The 19,301-nt window shown below is 28.6% G+C and overlaps 1 protein-coding gene, 1 non-coding gene and 1 pseudogene across 2 annotated transcripts; 1 reads left to right on the top strand and 2 right to left on the bottom strand.

The window, feature by feature from the left end:
• Positions 1-162: 162 nt before the first annotated feature.
• LOC113377962 (protein transport protein Sec61 subunit gamma) lies at positions 163-873 on the bottom strand. Its single transcript, XM_026618435.1, has 2 exons — positions 699-873; positions 163-534 (listed from the first exon to the last, which is right to left on the bottom strand). The coding sequence occupies exon 2, from the start codon at positions 529-531 to the stop codon at positions 313-315; it is 219 nt and encodes a 72-aa protein (XP_026474220.1). The 5' UTR covers positions 532-534; positions 699-873; the 3' UTR covers positions 163-312.
• A 2,638-nt stretch (positions 874-3,511) lies between these two features.
• Positions 3,512-8,622, bottom strand: LOC113378452 (annotated as a pseudogene).
• Positions 8,623-19,228: 10,606 nt separating this feature from the next.
• On the top strand, positions 19,229-19,301 carry Trnam-cau. Its single transcript has one exon. It is a non-coding gene; the product is annotated as a tRNA-Met (tRNA).

Genomic DNA, 19,301 nt, shown 5'->3' with positions numbered 1-19,301 from the left:
TATATATATTATCAAAATTTATTAATTTTGTGAAAATAAAAATACTGAGAAAATAAATAAATTATATAACTTTTTATTTTATACAAATTCATAGTAACAAATGTTTGTTATTCTAAATGAAGAATGTGGAATATATAATTTTTCTATGGATGATCTTAACCATTAAATGTGTAATTTGACATTGTCTATTTCAGCTGAGATTGGAATTGTTTTGTAAATGAATATTTATACCAATTTGAAATAAATTGGCACAAAATACAACTTGCCAAACAAATTCATAAAGGATAATAAATATTTTGAGAACTCATTCACTCATTCTATATTTATGAGCCCACAAATTATATTATTGATTGGAATATGTATTAGTTTAACAAAGAAACCAATAAATCCCATAATGCAGAATCCAATGGCTGTGGCTATAGCAATTTTCTGGAACTCTTTACGATCAGGTTTGGTGCAACGTTTTACAAGCCGAATAGAGTCTTTGGCAAATTGTCTACCTGGCTCAATGAATTTTGTTACATGATCCATTTTCTGAAATTAGAAAAAATTCAACATAAACATGAGTAATATAAAAAAAGAAAATGATAGTTCAAATATATTTAAGATTATTTGAATTGCATATGCCACAATATAATTATATACTATTAAATTGTTCCTACTTGTGCTAATAAAATTTCACATTACACATAATTTACCTTAATTTATACACTTGCACTTGCACTAAAACTGTAAAAATTGTAATATATGTTTCTAATATGTAAGTTTCAGCACGATTTCTGTAACAACTGAAACTGCTTCAGCTTTAGAAAGTAGTTACCGCAATGTGAACTGTTATTTCTGACAAATACTACAAGACGTGTTCATAAGATCTGACACGTAGCGTATGACGCTTCAAAATGCTGGTGTTACCTGATTATTATATTATTTCCCTCCAGTGAGATAATTAACACTGGCATCACTAGCGATGTCGCTTTTTCTGAGGCACGTTTAGTACCAGAACTATGTTTACTTATCTATGTTTAGCACAGGAACAGCAGAATTTTAAATTTTTGATAGAACCCAGAAAACAACGTAATTTTCTTTTTTATAGTTTATGAATGTTAAAAACAATAGATTTGTCAGTAGAAAAATCATAAGTAAAAAAAGAATTTTTATTGTATTATTAAATACTTTAAAAATTAATCGTATTTTTAAATACTTTCAAAACAAAAATTTGAGATAGTTTTCAAAAAAAAACATAAACAAAATGTGTCTATTTTGGTATATAAGTAGGCATTGTGTCAGGATTCAAACGCTCAGAAATATTTACTGTATTTCAAGAATAAAAACATTTTTTTCAATATGGATGTTAGATATTTTTAATTTTTAAATAGCGTTATTATGCAGCCGTTTATTCATATTTCACCTACAGTTTAAATTTTTGTTATCCCATTTATCTATTCAATTTTTTTTAAATTTTTCGAAATTTGGTTTTTTTTTTGACAATTATGAAAAATTTCGATAATTTGAATTTTTTTGAAAATATCGATTTTTTTTGAAAACTTTCAAAATTACTAAATTTTCTGTATTTTTTTGATTTTTTTGCACACCTTCTACTCAAGCAAAATGTTTTTGAATTAATCTAATCGGATGATCCGTTTTCTCAAAAATTGCATAACCGTTTTTACACCCTTTGCGCTCCATTCCTCCGAAATGGCAAAATTGCCTTTTGCAAAAGCGCCACGCGATCGAGTACGAACCGAATTATTTATCAATTTTATAAATCGGTTATTTCATACTGTCGAAAAAAATTTCGATAATTTGAATTTTTTTGAAAATATCGATTTTTTTGAAAACTTTCAAAATTACTAAATTTTCTGTATTTTTTTGCACACCTTCTACTCAAGCAAAATTTTTTGATTAATTAATCGGATGATCCGTTTTCTCAAAAATTGCATAACCGTTACACCCTTTGCGCTCCATTCCTCCGAAATGGCAAAATTGCTTTTGCAAAAGCGCCACGCGATCGAGTACGAACCGAATTATTTATCAATTTTATAAATCGGTTATTTCATACTGTCGAAAATGACGAAGACATTTGTTTGAACCATATACATAAATTAAAATTAAAAATCTTGGTACAGAACCCAAAAAAGTTTACACAAAATTGGTACACATTATTAAAAGTTCTATAAAATATCTGATAATTTGATGTACATATGTTTAATAAAATTTTGACCCCTAAATAACATTTTTTAACTCATTTTTTTTTTGAGAGACCATAACCGCTGGACCTGCCTCCCCAAAAATTTATACATACATCCATTTTTTCTAAGGTATGCCAAAATATTCAAAAACCTTTGAAACTGTTCTGCGCAAGCATATATAGATGAGTATATAAAATCAAGGTTCAACTTGGTTTTAATTTGAAAACCATCATATGGCCATTATTTTTTACATTCCCGAATCTTTTGGAGCTGCCTCTAAAAAAAACAATATTTTTTAATGATTCGAAAATTGGTAGACACGTCTTGAAAACGTGGCAGTAAAATTGTATGCGAGAATATAAACTTTATTTTCTTTTCTTAGAACTTGAAGCTGATAATGATTTCCATTTTTATATCTTGTTCCATTTGCAAAACTTTTTCTTTAATGCTATTTAAATTACATAATAATTATAAATTTAACTAGCTGTAAGTGGTATTTTCACTTTTGCAATTTGTCTGATACATGTAAATTGAGATTTAACTATTTAGATAAATAAATTAACGGTTTATTTTAAATAATTAATGGGATATTCAATTAATATTCCATACCCAAACAAACCCATAATCTGTAAAGGCCTATAATCATTACTATACCTATAATATTTTAGTATGTTATTTTATATCATAAAATCTATTGTCATACAAAGTTTCATCAAAGAAGCTGCCAGACTAAACTTCTAGTGGTTTCTAAATTTTCAAAATTGGCTGAATTTTTTGATAAAAATTTTTGCAAAACTAGTCAATGATGGTTAAAATTTGTACAGCCGTTTTTAAGAAAACTTTGACAAAAGGTTCACAATACATTTTATTTCAAAGTTGACATCAAACAATTATAATCATTAGAATCATCCAGAAAAAACACTATTCATGAAATTAATTTAAAAACAGCTTGTTATGTCTTCAAAAAATTGATTATTAAAAATATTGAATACATTGCGTTTCAGTGATTTGTTTAACCACCTGCAATTGCACTTTATTATATTATTATTGAAGGCTGGTTTTCAAGTGTAAGATAATGGAAGTTATTTTGAAGTTTGAAGCAAACAGTTATTGTAAACTGAAATTACTGATTTGATTGATGATTCTTTGAATTGTGAGTATAATTTATTTTGTGATATTGTATATGTAATGCATGGAGTAATTTTATGAACTTACTTAAAACTAAAAATATCTGAATGCAATTTACTGATTACACAGAGATGTTGCAAATGAAAATAAAACTAATCAATAGTAAATTATAATAGAATTAAAAAACGAGAAAATACTTTTTACAAATTTTAATAGTTCAAATAAACAAGAAACAACAAAGCATACACAAAAGCTATCTAGGATGTGTACTTTAGTACATTGTTCTCTTACAAATCTAAAAATTAGAACTAATCTATGATATAAATAAAAAATAGGCAGCATACTTATACACAATGTATCTAATACAATATGTATTACTTCACGATTGTTGTCATATAAACTTCAATACCCAGAATTTTTTTTGCAGTTGTTCAAAATTACAAATTGTCTGCACAATCCATAGATCGGAGTGTTTTCGGAATGGCTCTTTTCCCACTTAGATTCCTTTACGTAAACACAACACAAAGCGTGTGGAGCAAAAGTTTTCGATAATACTGCATTATATTGAATATATCTGTTAATGTTCCAAATCATGTAGGTTGCAGTACATCACCACTTTCACCCTGCACACAAGGTTTGCAGCAAGCCAAAAACGGCTAACTGTGATCCAGTAAATTGGCAGTCAAGCTTTTTACAAAGAATTTTATTAGTAATATAAAGCTCATTTGATTCTGGGGCTTTAATAAACCAACTTTGACCTGAACAGTCCCTAAAGGTTCAGAATAATGCCTCACTCTTCAGATGTGCCATTGTTTGATTTCACTTACTATCAACTACTTGTACAATAAAAATCTTATGGTTAAAATTACATCTTAAAACCTAAAGAGATTTTGTGTCTTGAAGATATATTATCAATTTGAGCTCTTCTTATTCTACGAGTGGTTTCGGATTTTCCCATGCAAAGCCATCACGACCAAAGTGACCATATGTGCTAGTGCTTTGGTATATTGGGCTTCTCAAATTTAAGTCTCTGAAATTTGCATTAACACTAATTAAATAGTATTCTTAATGTAATGGATAATTGTTCATCCATGTACTTTCAGCATTGTTTTTATCATCATACTAACTCAAGAGTAGCAAATACATAACTAACATCATGTCTGGGAAAACTCCCTGATCCAAAAAAAAAAATGCCATTAGAATAAAAAACTATTGAATAAACTAAATTTATAGCTAGAAATTCTCTATTACCTTGCCTATTATTAATTGCATGATGTTTGAAGAAACATCAAACATGACAAATGATAATTGTTTATTAATTTGGGAAAATTAATTGATTAACATAAAACTTCTAAGTAGCATTTGATTTCAGACAAAAATAATAAGTAATAAATTTCTACTTACTTCACAATTTTGCCTGGCCTTAAATCAAAATTTTCTTGACAATTGCAAGTAGTTCACTTTGAGATTTGCTAGAAGTACCATAATCGAAAACAGTAATGGATAATGGTTCAGCCAGACCAATGGCATAAGCAACCTGTACTAAGCATCTTTTACATAAACCAGCTTTAACCAAAGACTTGGCAACCCATCTTGCAGCATAAGCAGCAGAACGATCAACTTTTGTAAAATCTTTACCAGAAAATGCTCCACCGCCATGAGCTCCCCAACCTCCATATGTATCAACAATAATCTTGCGACCAGTTAATCCAGCATCACTCTAAAAATAAAACAATTTTGAAGCAAAAAAAAAAAAAAAAAAAAATTGTAATGGAAGAAGTAAATGACTGTCAGGAATGTATAGTTCATCATGCCAAACTCAAGAGTAGCAAATACTTAATAAACATCATGTAAACAATATTGTATGTAACAAAGTAGTGGTGCATAACTATGCCAAATTTCGGACACAAGTGTTACTTTTTAAAATTTAATAAAAATAGATATGCGTGAATAATGAAGTTTTATACTTCATAAAGAATATTACCTGTGGACCACCAATTATGAATAAACCACATGGATTTATATGGTATACGGTATTTTCATCTAAGTACTTTGTTGGAATGACCTGTTTGATCACTTTTTCCATAACTTCTGAGCGTAATTCATCCAAACTAATTTTATCACTATGTTGCAAGGATACTACAACTGTATGCACACGTCTTGGTACGCATGCACCATGATCAAAAAATATTCAGCAGTAACCTGAAATTCATATATGTAAGTAATGGGCACAATTATTTGTGAAATTAGAAAATAAACGTTCAGCTCAGTATAGTATGTTTAATCAAGACTACTCAGAAGTAGCAAATATAACAAGTCATCATGAACTTCAAATAATGAAAATTATTTTTGAAACAACCGTCTTTATACAATTGTAATATCTGGATATATTCAAACCTGTGTTTACTATCAGGCCTAGCCCACCAGAATTCTCCAGATCTCCTTAATTCTGCAATACGTTGATTCATTTGTGAGAGAGCACTACAGTTAGTGGCATACATTCTTCCGTCTCATCAGTTGCATATCCAAACATTAAACCCTAAAATAAGAAACCTGAAGGATAAAAAATGATTCTGCGCATATGTGATTGCAACAGTGATAATTACTAGTAAATCCAAAGAACATGCAAAGTGAATTATTTCAAATATGAAACCATTTCCATACAATTTGTTTTTATATTAACTGAATTGATTGTCCTGCTTTCAAGAGATGTTATATGAAATATCATGGCTCAAAGATCTGATATAAGAACTTGAATATTTATGAAATGAGTTGACACTATTTTTGATTATGAATAAACCCAAAATTATGGGTAACTCACAAATGAGTACTGAAGTGCCACATTCAAAACATTAAAAACCATGCATGCGTTTGTGAAATTAAACATGCACTAGTTATGCAAATTATTAAAATTTAGCACTTGCAGCAAATCACGCCAGCATAAATTATCCTAGAAACAGTTTGAGGCGCAACTTAAAAGCAAATTATAGAAAATACTGGTCTGAAAAAAAAAGATTGAACTGCTACTACAAATTAACGTTTTCAATAGATCACCTGGTCTCCTGCACCAATTTCTTCATCCCTTCGATGTTCATGTACTCCAGCTGCTATATTAGGTGACTGAGCATCCAATGCAAGTAGTACATTGCAGGTCCTATAGTCGAAACCTAATCGTCATAAGCAAAATTAGCTAGAAAACTTTCTCAAATCATCCGAATGAGATAACGAATTAAGTATTGAAGTAATTTGAATGTAAATATGTAAGTAAGCTATAGATATTGCAAAAGCATATCAAAAAAAAAAAATTGAAATTAAGCATTAATTAACAGTATAAACAATTTGATGGTCACAAAAAAATTCAATTTCAAAATAATTTTCACTCTAAACTTGAATCACTAGATCACCAGAATTCAAAAACTAAATTTAAAATTTGTGTGATGCAGCCGAGAACATAAATTTCAAACAGCTAATTGCTGTAATTTTAATAATAAAGTCTGGTATACATACATTAATGCTATTAAACTTTATAATTAACCTAGTATATATTTCATATTTCAATGATGCCCATCATGCAATCGATAATAGACCCATGGACTTTAAATATTGTGGATAAATGATTATCAAACAACGACAATGAAAACATGCTTAATTAAAAATCGAACAAGCTAATGGCTAAAAGTTGAAAACTGCCATATATTTTTAATTCGTAATCAAAATGAAAGTGTGGGGATATTATGTATAAATGAGCAAATAACGTAACACAGCTTAGGATGCATTTTGTAGACCGGCAATATGATGTACCTGATCCCCAGCACCTATGTCATGTTCTTGCCTATTCATGTGTACACCACCCGCAATGTCTGGACTCTGCTGTTCCAATGCAACCAGAAGATTAAGGGTACGCCAGTCAAACCCTAAGTTTACCAAATAACAGCGCTCTTAATACCCCAATAAACTATTTAGATCTTGTTATAATCAAAATATGGCAGTAAATACTTTAAGCTTCACGCTCAAGATAAAAGAAAATAAAAATTAGGGCAATTGACATGCTTCACAGTACATGAAAGCAAAGCTTGAAAAAAAAAAATTGGGAAAAAAAGGGATAACGTCTAAATTGAGACAAACAATAATAAAGTTCAATAAATAATACCTTTAGATGAATCATCATAACCAATGTGTTTCACCGTGTCACGAACCACTTTTTGATAATCAACTACAGCATTGGAAGTTATTTCTCCACAGAGGAGAACCATTCCAGTTTTAGTAACAGTTTCTATAAACAAAAAAGAAACATTTAACTGAAAATTGTATATATGTATATGTATATATGAAATTGACAAGACATTGAACATAATGCTGCTATGACAAATATAGCTTTACATTCTTTATATGATCAACACAGAATATAGGCAAATGTAATTGAATTAAAACGAAATTCAGAGTGTTGTTTTTTTTTTGAGGTTATGAATGCCACATATAAAACTTGAAGTTGAATTTGAGTTAGAAAAATTCAAAATCATCAAACAACCTGCTTTAGTTTTTTTTTTTTTGAATTATACAAGAAACACAGAACTTACCACAAGCAACTTTAGCATTTGGATCTTGCTTCAAGTGAGCATCTAATACAGCATCACTGATCTGATCACACATTTTATCTAAAACAAAAAATAACAATATTGTTTACTGTCATGTTAAAGATTAAGTCACACTAAGCACTATAAAAATTAAATACGAAAAACTTTTCGAAGAAGTTTCATGATCACTATAACATTGCATTTATAAAAACAAATGCTGACATAGAAACTTGTTTTACTAGCGAAATAATAGAAACACAGTATCAATTTGTAATTGGAAATATTAAAAAAAGCACGTGTTCACTACTGTAACTAACTTTAAGGTTAAGTTTTTTTTAACTTATTTGTATATGTACAAATAGCTACGTAAACAAAAAGGGATCGATGGTCTAAATTTGTAACAACATTATCTATGGAATCTTAACATCAAACAATATATATTTCAGGTAATAAATCAAGCTACAGACCACGCATGTCCCGAGGTCGGCCATTTTTCAAGTAATGACGCCGTGAAATTATAAAATATATTTTATGTTTCACAAACCTGGATGTCCTTCGCCAACAGATTCCGAAGTAAACAAGAAAACAGATCCATCCTCCATATCGAAGGAACCGCTGTGGCCGTTGGCATAGCCATTTACATGCATTGATTGTGGCATTCTGAACACTTTAGAGCACTGATCACAAACCTCTCAGCACTCCTTGACACAACTGTGGAAAAGAGACCTTCGTTCAGGGCTCGCATCGTATTTATAACCTCTTGCCGCACCACGTGATCGAACAATCAAAGTGGGAGAGCAATGAAGTTTGAATGGCAAAGAATTGTCTCGCGCGATATTTGAACGTTTAGCCATTGTAATGAAACATATTATGTTAACTTTATTACTAGTTTCATAAAAAAAATTCACTATGCACATTGTCACTTAGAAATATATGTTTAACCTTATATTCTACATTTTACAATTCGAGACATTGAGGTTAACCCTTTCGATGGTATTCTAACAATTGTATAAAAAGTGGTTTGTATAATAATTTGTAATATAAATAAATGAGCGATAACTGTTAAGTAATTGTCCAAATATTTTCAATCATGGTGGTACCCATGTGTACCAACAGTAACAAAAGAAAACCCTTTCAGTAGATGGTAAATTAAATTTGTTTTTATTAATTTAAGTCCTTGTTCATTATTATTTTATTATTCGTTAACCAATTTATACACCTATTTTATTAACTAATTTAAATTGTAGCACTGGAATTAATAAACTTATCTCATTTATAAAATCATAATGCTTTTCGATTTTAATACTTATTATTGATCTGTCATTAAGTGATCAGATCAACGGTTGGAACAACGAAATATGTATGAAGTAGGCTACCCTTACTATTCAGACGCATATTTAAGAAAAAAAAATTTAAATGGTTTAATATATTTATTTATATTATTTGATAATAATTGCACGACTTGATATTGATGCATTTTTAGCTTGTATTACGTTCTAATTTAATCGCGGTTATTTTTTCCCTTTTCGCCCATATATTTCTTATACTGATTACCAATATAAAATGTATTACAACATTCATAAACATTGTTAGAGTATGATACCCTTGGGTAACAAACTCATATATTTTAATCGTGTAATGTAATTCAACATATTCAATGAAATACATGTTTTATAAACTTAAAAACTCACGGTTATTAAAATCTTTAGTATTTTTAGTTGGCTTATTAATATTAAAATTATATATTATATATATATATAATATATATATATACAGTGCTGGATTTACAGTAGGGGCAATCGGGGCTACTGCCCAGGGCGGCAAATTTTTGGGGGCGGCAAAATTTGGATAGTGAGAAAAAATTCTATACAATATAATCAACTTTTTTTTAACAACATTTTTCATTTCAAGAAATATAATTAACAAAACATAATACGATTGCAATGCAAAATTTGGGTTGAAATAACCGATTATTAAAATTTATTATTTTGCCTTGCTTCCCTCTCCGAACGTAAATGATCAAATTGGTTAATAAGTCATTATCAAATTTGTCAATTTGGCTAATATAAAGATCCGTAAACAAGCTGAAAGTTTAAGAAAAACATTTTCTTCAGTTCTCGAGCCTTCTTAAAATGACGAATTTCTGCACTTCCAAGCTAATAGCGTTGAAAAAAATTTTTACTAGTGACGCATGGCATTGTGCCTTAAGACAAATTATTGAAACATCCCGTACTGGAAATTACATTTTATAAAGAGCTTTAAAAAAAATTGAGAATGAAAAAAATTGACTTCTAGAACACATTTTTTGTATTTTGAAATTTTTTGAAAATTATGAACTTTTTGCAAAGCAATCGCGCAGTTTCAGAGAAGAAATATCAAATCTCAATTACCATTTTTCGTAATTTGTGCCAAAAACGAATCAGCACGTCTCCCCATCATTACAAATCTAATATTTTTTAATTATGCAAGTGAACACGGATCAACCGATTTAAATGATTCAATTCCTATTGTTAAGGAGACGTGCTGATTAGTTATTGGCCAAGGCAGGTCTAATTGTTTTGAAGATACGAGCCAAAATGCCAAAAATGATAATTTAGTTGTTGAGAAAAGAAACGTCCAATATAATTCAAAAAATTTATAGAATAAATAACTGCTTAAATTTATGGGAAGCAGGTTTAGCGGTTTCGATGATCCAATAAAAAAATGTGAAAAAGAAACATTTGGTGGACAAAAGTGATCATAAGACATATGCACAACAAATTATCAGATATTTTAAAAATATTTCAATAATAAGTATAAATTTTGTTTACATTTATATGGGTTATGTAACATTGTTTATTCGTTAGACTGCGACGCGGCGCTTACGCGCTCCTATATTTTGTCCCTGCGCAGCTGAAGCAGCGCGATTGCTTTAAAAAAAGTTCGAAAGTTCGTAAAATTTCAGGGATGGGGGCGGCATTTTTGTCAGTGCCCCGGGGCGCCAAATTTCTAAATCCGGCTCTGTATATATATATATATATATATATATATATATTATTCCGCGTTAATTGCTGATTTATGATAAATATGGCATAGCCTTTTATGAACTGATTATGAGTAGACCATGATAAGTTGCAATAATCTACTACATACCTCACTATCCCAAATCTAAACATATAATTATGTATGTTCCGATATATTTTTATTAACGTTATTAGGAACGCAAATAACTATAGTATTAAGATGATATTTAAAAAAGAATATACAGTTATAATATTTTCAAGTTTAAATCGGCATCAAACTTATGAAGTATTGCAAATAATTATGATTTCGATTTCGTTCACATTAAGAATGTTATTAACTGCCCGAAGGAGAAGTTTGTCCTTCGTCAAAAAATCCGATTTTCTTATTTCATGTTTTCTCGCCGTGAATTAAATAATATAAAATTTAGAAACAGTATGCATGCGTGTGTATATGTAAACCGACAATTGACATTTTGACGACGTTTTCACAAAAACAGTTGGATTGATTTCAAAAATTTAAAAGCCATTCGATGTATCTCGGAAAGGACTAGCGTTTGTTAGTTTTGCACGACGATCTGCCAATCCGTTTCTGTGTAAATAGCAGAAAAGTGAAAAAAAATTGTCCGCGCTTTAGCCCGCAATCCTGAATCGATTTTAAAAATTCAAAAAGCGTTCGAAAGATATTGGTTGGGAAAGATACTGATTAGTTTTTGGTAAAGATCTGCCGGGCCGTTTTCTTGAAATAAAGTGTTGAAAAAAATTTTTGAGGATTTTTATAAAACTTATATTTTTATGAAATATCTTATAAAATATACCAAAATATTACGGCCCAACGATCAGCCGATTAATTTTAAATATTTCCATTCATCGACTATCCATTTAGACCAAAGATAAGCACTCGCGCTGGTTAGTTTTTGGGTACGATCGACTGAGCCATTTCTTTGTAATTAGTAGAATTTGATAAATGATATACAAGCATTTGTCTGTGCACTATAAATAAAACAATTACAGATAATTTAAATGCATTTGCAAGGTGCAAGGTAAACCTTTATTTTCGAAATAAACAGATGAAAATTTTATCTAATTATCTAAATCTCATTTTTGGTTGATTAAGTCAATTATTACATCTATCGGAAAGTTCTTTCAACTAGACTTAAGGCAAAATGCCACTTTCAATTAGTTTAGATTATTCGTTTTGTGAATTTTCAGCTCATAAACAAGTAATTATATATGATTTTAAATAATTATTTGTATTTTACACATGAATAACATTTCAACATATTAATTTCGGATAGTGTAAAGGAGTACTAATTTTGTGTTTTTTTTGTATAATAAAAAATTAACTTAAAAAAATTGTTTTAGGTATTCCAATAATAAGCAGTTTGTAAATCACTCATCTTTTAATTCATAATGTAGCATTTAAATTGATTCAAGTATTATAATTAGATGCAGTTAATACTCAATCAATATACAAAAGTTTCGAAGTAATTAAAATAAGTCAATTGTTGCAAGAAATAAAAAAATTCAATTGAATACCATACCGTATGAATATCTTTAAAAAAATAATATCGCTTATATTTTTATGACAAAATACTATACAATAATACGAGGATTTTAAGTTCAACATGATGCATTAGAGAAATTGCCAAAACTATCATGAAACTACGGCAATATTTTGGTTTTTTTATTAAAAATTATTTCAGCAGCTTGGCAAACTTTGAGGGAAAAAATAATTTTCTGAAATGTATTTTGATAATTTGGCGACGCGAAATAGTCATGCCGTCAGAGCAGTATCAATGTGTATCTGTTGTATAAAAAGAAATTAGAAAAGGCACTTTATGATTTCTTACTTTTATTTAAGCAATGGTTAAAAAATATTTTCAAGATTTATATGTGAATATAAATTCACAAGATTGTTCATGATAACAATCATTTGTCTATTTATCTTAATAAAGCTGAAGAATAGTATCATATATGATCATATTTCATATAATATCATATATCATTATTAACTTTAATGTGAAATATATTTTATTAACTATTATTAAAATTTAAAAAATGTTGTCAATAATATATTATACAGCAAAATTCAAGAACAATTCTCCAACAAGAATCATTGAAATTTAAAATAAAAAATACGTAATTGATAGACGTTACTAATAAATAATAATAAAAATATTAAAATTAATCCTAAGTTTGTTCTTAACATTGTATATATTTTTTCAGTGAAAAACTCACTAACTTAAAAAATTGTAAATTATTTTAATTACTTCTACTACTACTCAGTTTTCTTTAACAATGCCTATATTTGACCACTCAAATCTTAAAAATTTCACACCACTTTTAAATCACTTAATGAAAAATCAATATCACTTAATCCGTAACAAAAATTGAAAAGTTTGTACTGATATCGGGCGGATTACTGAACGGTGTGATTAAAGCTCGCGAAAATAAAAGCGTTCAACTGTAGGGCCCACTATTAGTCTGACTACTCTATAAGAGGAGATATTATTGACTGAATCAAATTTCGAAGCCAGAAGACGATATATATATACATATATGTAACAAACTGTTCGAGATGGTAACTAAACTAAGTATTATCAAAAGTACAACGAAATGCGTCTTCTGATATCAGCTGAGCAGAAATGTTTTAATCTCATGAAGAATAACCAACTCTTACGCGTCATGTCATAATTAAATTTAATAAAATTGCGCGCAAAATAAAGATCGTTTACAATTAATTTCTAAACGGATCATATATTAATGTTAACTCGGATAACTTAAAATATATGCGAACAAAAATAGTTTTCTAATTTTCTAAGCTGCATTGTGTCACAAACAGTAATATTTCGCGCATTATTATACATAATATATAATTTTTCGCCATATTCTTAGGTCAAAGGTTGACCTTCTTAGGTTGTACATTTTTTATGGTTTTATGAGTTACACTACTAATATTATTTATATTCGTTTTATATAATAATTCGTATTTGAAAATTTGATTCAAACTAATTCGAAGATAAATTTTCCAGATTCATTGTCTATTCTATTTAAGCCTTCTCTATTTTGTTAAATTTGGTGGATGTTCTAATACGACATGGTTAGCATCAGAAATATATAAAAATGAAAAGAAACAATTATAGTTAAATTTTTACATGCACAATCTTGAAAATGTTGTAAGATTTTCAGAAAATTGGTTAGCATCAGAAATATATAAAATGAAAAGAACAATTATAGTTAAATTTTTACATGCACAATCTTGAAATTGTTGTAAGATTTTCAGAAAATTTATAGAAACATGATACTATATGAACTGCCGGATGAATATCCAAGTAAGACGAACAAGTTTTTTTTAATATTCTATGGTTTTTCATATCAATCTTTCATATCATTTTGCATAAATAATGATTTTGATTATAAAGTCTAAATTGGAAAGTAGTTTTACAATTCATTAAACCTATTATATTATATGTGTAATATCTTCTTTCTATGGATTACGCTTTACAAATGCTTTTTTTAATTATTTCATAAACATTTCAGCAAAAGAGCATTTTGTTTGCATAGTAAATGGCAGTTTTTATTTCATATATTTTAAAATTATGCGTAGACATATTTCAAATACAATATAGTTTATCAAAATAAAAACAAAAGTAACTTTTCTCAATCAATTTTTTTTAGAAAATTTATACTGTCGATTGAATATCGACGTGAGTATCACTCACTCATATTTGCTTCACCAACTCTGTATATAATTATGTGCAATTGGCTGACTTTAATCTAACCATTTGCATTTTGTTTACTTTTAATATATTGTTGTTAGTTAATATGTTTTATCGCATTTAAAAAATTAGTAAATATACGTAGATTATAATCTGCGCACTAAATCAAAATTATTAAAAGACGTGGTATAATTTTTAACTTCCCAAAGGAAAAGTTTATGTTTTCATCAAAAATTCGGTTTGCTAATTTTGTGTTTTCTCGACGTTTCAGGCGGTTCTAAATCGAATGAGACCAAATTTGGGAAAAGTATGTTTGTGTATGTGAAGATTTTTTGTCGTAAATCGACGTTTTCTCAAAAACGGCTGGATTGATTTCAAAAATTTAAAAGCCATTCGATGTATCTCGATAAGGACTCAGTTTTGTAAGTTTGTAAATCGCAGAAAAGTGAAAAATTTTTTGTCCACGTTTTAGCCAATTCTGAATTGATTTTGAAAATTCAAAAACCGTTCGAAAGATATTAGTTGGGAATCGTGCTGATTATTTTTTGGTAAAGATCGGCCTGGCCGTTTTCTTGTAATGAAGTCTTAAAAAAATGTTTTCCGACGATTTTTATGATTTTTTTTATGGTAATTACCATAGTCTTATAGATCATACTAAAATATTCCGGCCCTACGACAAGCCGTTTAATTTTAAAAATTCGTCAAAAATTGCAAAAATTAGAATTTAGAATTATCGTTCTTTTGGCGTTTGTCAAAATTAGAACTTTCATCGACGTTTACTCAAAAAAGCCTGAACCGATTTCAAAAATTTATAAGCCAATACACATCGATGTATTTTGATGTGGATTACTTTTTCTCTCAGTTTCGCGCAGCGATCGGCTAAGCCGTTTCATTGTAATTTGGAAAAAAAAGTGTTAAACTTTTCGTTCACATTTAAGCTCATACTATCGAATCGATTTAAAAAAATCAAAAACTGTTCAAAAGATATTAGTTGGGAATGATACTAGGTGAAAATCTACCGAGCTGTTTTCTTGAAATTAACGGTTGAAAAAAAATTTAATCCGATTTTCATGGAACTTTTTTTCGGCGATATATATCATGGTTTTATAGAATTTTTTTTGATGTTTGTTAAAATTAAAATTAGATGATTTACTTGGTATAACGATAGAGCACCTGGTCTTAATAAATCCACTTCGAATACTTTTAACCACTTATGATTTAATTTATTTTTTATTGATTAAGTCGATTATTTACACATATCGGGAAGTTCATGTAACTTGCCTTAAGACAAAATACCAATACCAACTAGTTATAGTTATATTTAACTCGAAAACTATCCACGACATATTTCAACCAATACTACCCGAATTTCTTTGGGTTGAGTTATAGACAATACTTTATATTCGTTCAAAATTAATTAATGCGTTAAACATTAAGTATTTTGAAAATTTTAAATTGGTGTTGCAATAAAAAAATAGAAAAATAATACGCATAGCCCTACCACTGACGGCCTTTGCGGCCTAAGCTTTTGAACTATATGTATATAACTATATACAAGTATTTTCATAAAACTTATAATCAATATTTATATATTATATATTTTCATATTTTTCTTTGACTTCATTAATAATACTAGAAAAAGTTTGTGTAAAATTAATCTGCAAATTTTGCAATAGTCTGATAAATTATTATCTAAATATTAATGAATTGAAATGGGTAGATCCAAATGATACATAGTATTCTATATTTGTATATTTTAACTCTTGTGTATGGATATTTATGATAAATGTTAGTTATTTGATTATGAGATTTAAATATCAAATAGTTCTACATCTTATATCGTAGACCTTGGGCTACATAAGCTGTAATAATAATAATAATAACAAAAATAAATTGCAAAATTGTTATTGCAAGCTTATATTTCTTTGATAAAATTCAAAGAATTGAATTGCTCGGCAAACTGTGGTAATATAATATATATATATTATAATATATATATATATATATATATATATATATATGTATTACGCTATTGTCAACACGCATCACATGTTATGACAATTGGCCCATATATGACAGCACAGAAAAAAACAAAATAAATTAGTGTCAATCGTACACGGTTTTGTTTCTCCCTACGAATTTGCCTAAAATGTATAACTTGAAATTTCTTTTCTTTATAAATAAGAAAATACCAATAACGTTTTATTAATGATCGTATGACAACACATAGTGTCGTGGATAAACTAATATAAAATAAACGAAATATAAATAATATTTTATGGAATTTATATTACTACAATTATAATATGGTATTATATACTACAACACCTCCATATATATATATATATAACGTATAATGGATTATCAAATGAAACTTTAATAATAATGCCCCTCAAGCTTAAACGTTAGCTACAGATTTATAAACTGTTTGGACAAAGAATAAGGTAAATCTAAATGATATGCACCCATGTATGTATTATTTATCATTCAATCAAAATACCGATTGTGTCGTAATGCATTCGATAATGGGTATAATGGATCTATCATGTTACTAACATGCAAATATTTTGTTGTAATCCAATAATAGAATTGTTCTATTCAAAGGCTATTGTACTCTATTTTAATAACATCAAACAAAGGTAACTAAATTAACGTCAACATATATGTTCCATTCCATAAGCACAATCAAAAATTTAAATATTTCTTTAAAATAAAATTAATAAACATTTTATATTTGATATGCTTAAAAAAATAATCTGTAAAATCGTGTTTATGTTCTTAGTTTCCCAAAATTTATTATATTTTATGTAAAATATTGAATCAATTAAATTAATTATTTACTTTACTGTATAATTTTCGGAGTTACATTAAACGAGATACAAAGGGTACGAACGCATTGCCATACGACATCTTATTTTTGAAAATATCCGATGTACTAATCTTCAATTTCATACCTGTTCAGGTATTGAAATTAAGCGAAAGTGGCCCTTTTTTTCAAATTAACATTCTGTCTTAACTGTAAGAGATGCCTAATAAAAATCGATAGTGATGTGAATTATATTAGGAATAATTATTTGCTAGTGGTTAAAATATTTTTCGACTTAGTTTTGTGAGAAGGAGTTTTTGGACTAACTTTAATTAACATCAATCTAAAGTCTATACATTTTTCCCATACCACCCAAAAAATTGTATACTTCTTGTGATGGAACATATTCAAAAGTTCAAAACTTTTGTTTCAAAATAAAATAAAAATTTCGCATTACATGACAAACTAATCGATGCGATATTTCAATTGATGTTACACAAGTTTTATGTACAAAGCGCGCGGTCAAATATATATTTCAAATAATTATTTGAAATAAGATATAAATTAGCACTATATTATTACTGCCGATGTGAATAAAACCAAATCAAAATTTTTACAATATATCTCACCATTACGATAAAAAGTAAAATTGATAAAAGAAGACCATTTTCCATGGTTCCTTGTCCAAAATGTCGTATAAATTATTAACTTCCCGTAGAGTAAGTTATAGTAATCGCAAACAAATCGAAATTCAAAAATTTTATATATCTTCACGTTTCAAAGGTTTCTGAATATGTTGGTATACCTTAAAAAATTGATGTATGTGTGTATGTGTGCGGATACAAATTTTCGACGACGATTTCGGGAACACCGATCGACCGATTTGAATAATTCAAAAAACATTCAATTCATATTGATAAGGAGACGTGGCGATTAGTTTTTGGCGGAGGCAGGTCTAGCCGTTTCGAAGATACGGGGTAAAAGTGCCAAAAACGGTCATATGTACATCAAATTATCAGATATTTTATAGAGATTTTAATAATGTGAACACATTTTTGTAAATTTTTTTTGGTCTCTGTACAAGTTTTTAATTAAGGTACGGGAAGTACCAGCAATTTGCCTTAAGGCACGATGCCATGCACCCCACAAGTTTAAATATAATACTAAATACTAAATATGCAGCCGTGTTTGCATAGCAATGAGCATATACCCTTTACAAGGAAAATAACAGTGCGTTATACTACAACAAAATGTAAGAATGTCGAATTATTAAGTAAACTCCGCTCTGTAAAAGTTCTAAAACAATATACAAATAGAAAAATGTGTAAATTTTTAGTTTTATTATAATGCGCCTCAGTAGCATATGAATATTCAACTGCACAAAAATGTTGTATGTTCTAAAACCGGCCCGCTATCCCAAACAAGACTTGAATGAATTCTTATAATTAAATGATCCAACGTAGGACCATCGCTTTTTTGAATCAATCAAATCGGTTGATCCGTACACACGCACATACACACATTCTCACACACATGATTCGTACATACACACAGGAATACATCAATTTTTTAGCAATAAGGCATGTATACCAAAATGTTCAAAAACCTCTAAAACGTAAAGATTTATAAAAAAATATTTTAATTTTTTTTCCGATTATGAGTAAAAACCATCAATAGCAATAATTCAATGCTAATGAAAATAATATAAAAAAATAAAAATTTTGGAAACAAAAAAGGATAAAATGTAAATTGTAAGATATTCATTTATATCGTAATCAGTACATCGTTATTAGAAGGTGGAAAGAACGCAGCCTCGGTAGCGCAGTAGGCAGCGCGTAAGTCTCATAATCTTAAGGTCGTGAGTTCGATCCTCACCCGGGGCA

The sequence above is a fragment of the Ctenocephalides felis genome, unplaced genomic scaffold (assembly GCF_003426905.1).
Source record: "Ctenocephalides felis isolate EL2017-DRISC unplaced genomic scaffold, ASM342690v1 CF-g0.4_SCAFFOLD_01886, whole genome shotgun sequence".
NCBI classification, from domain to species: domain Eukaryota; kingdom Metazoa; phylum Arthropoda; class Insecta; order Siphonaptera; family Pulicidae; genus Ctenocephalides; species Ctenocephalides felis.
This window is presented reverse-complemented; position numbering and strand designations above follow the sequence as displayed.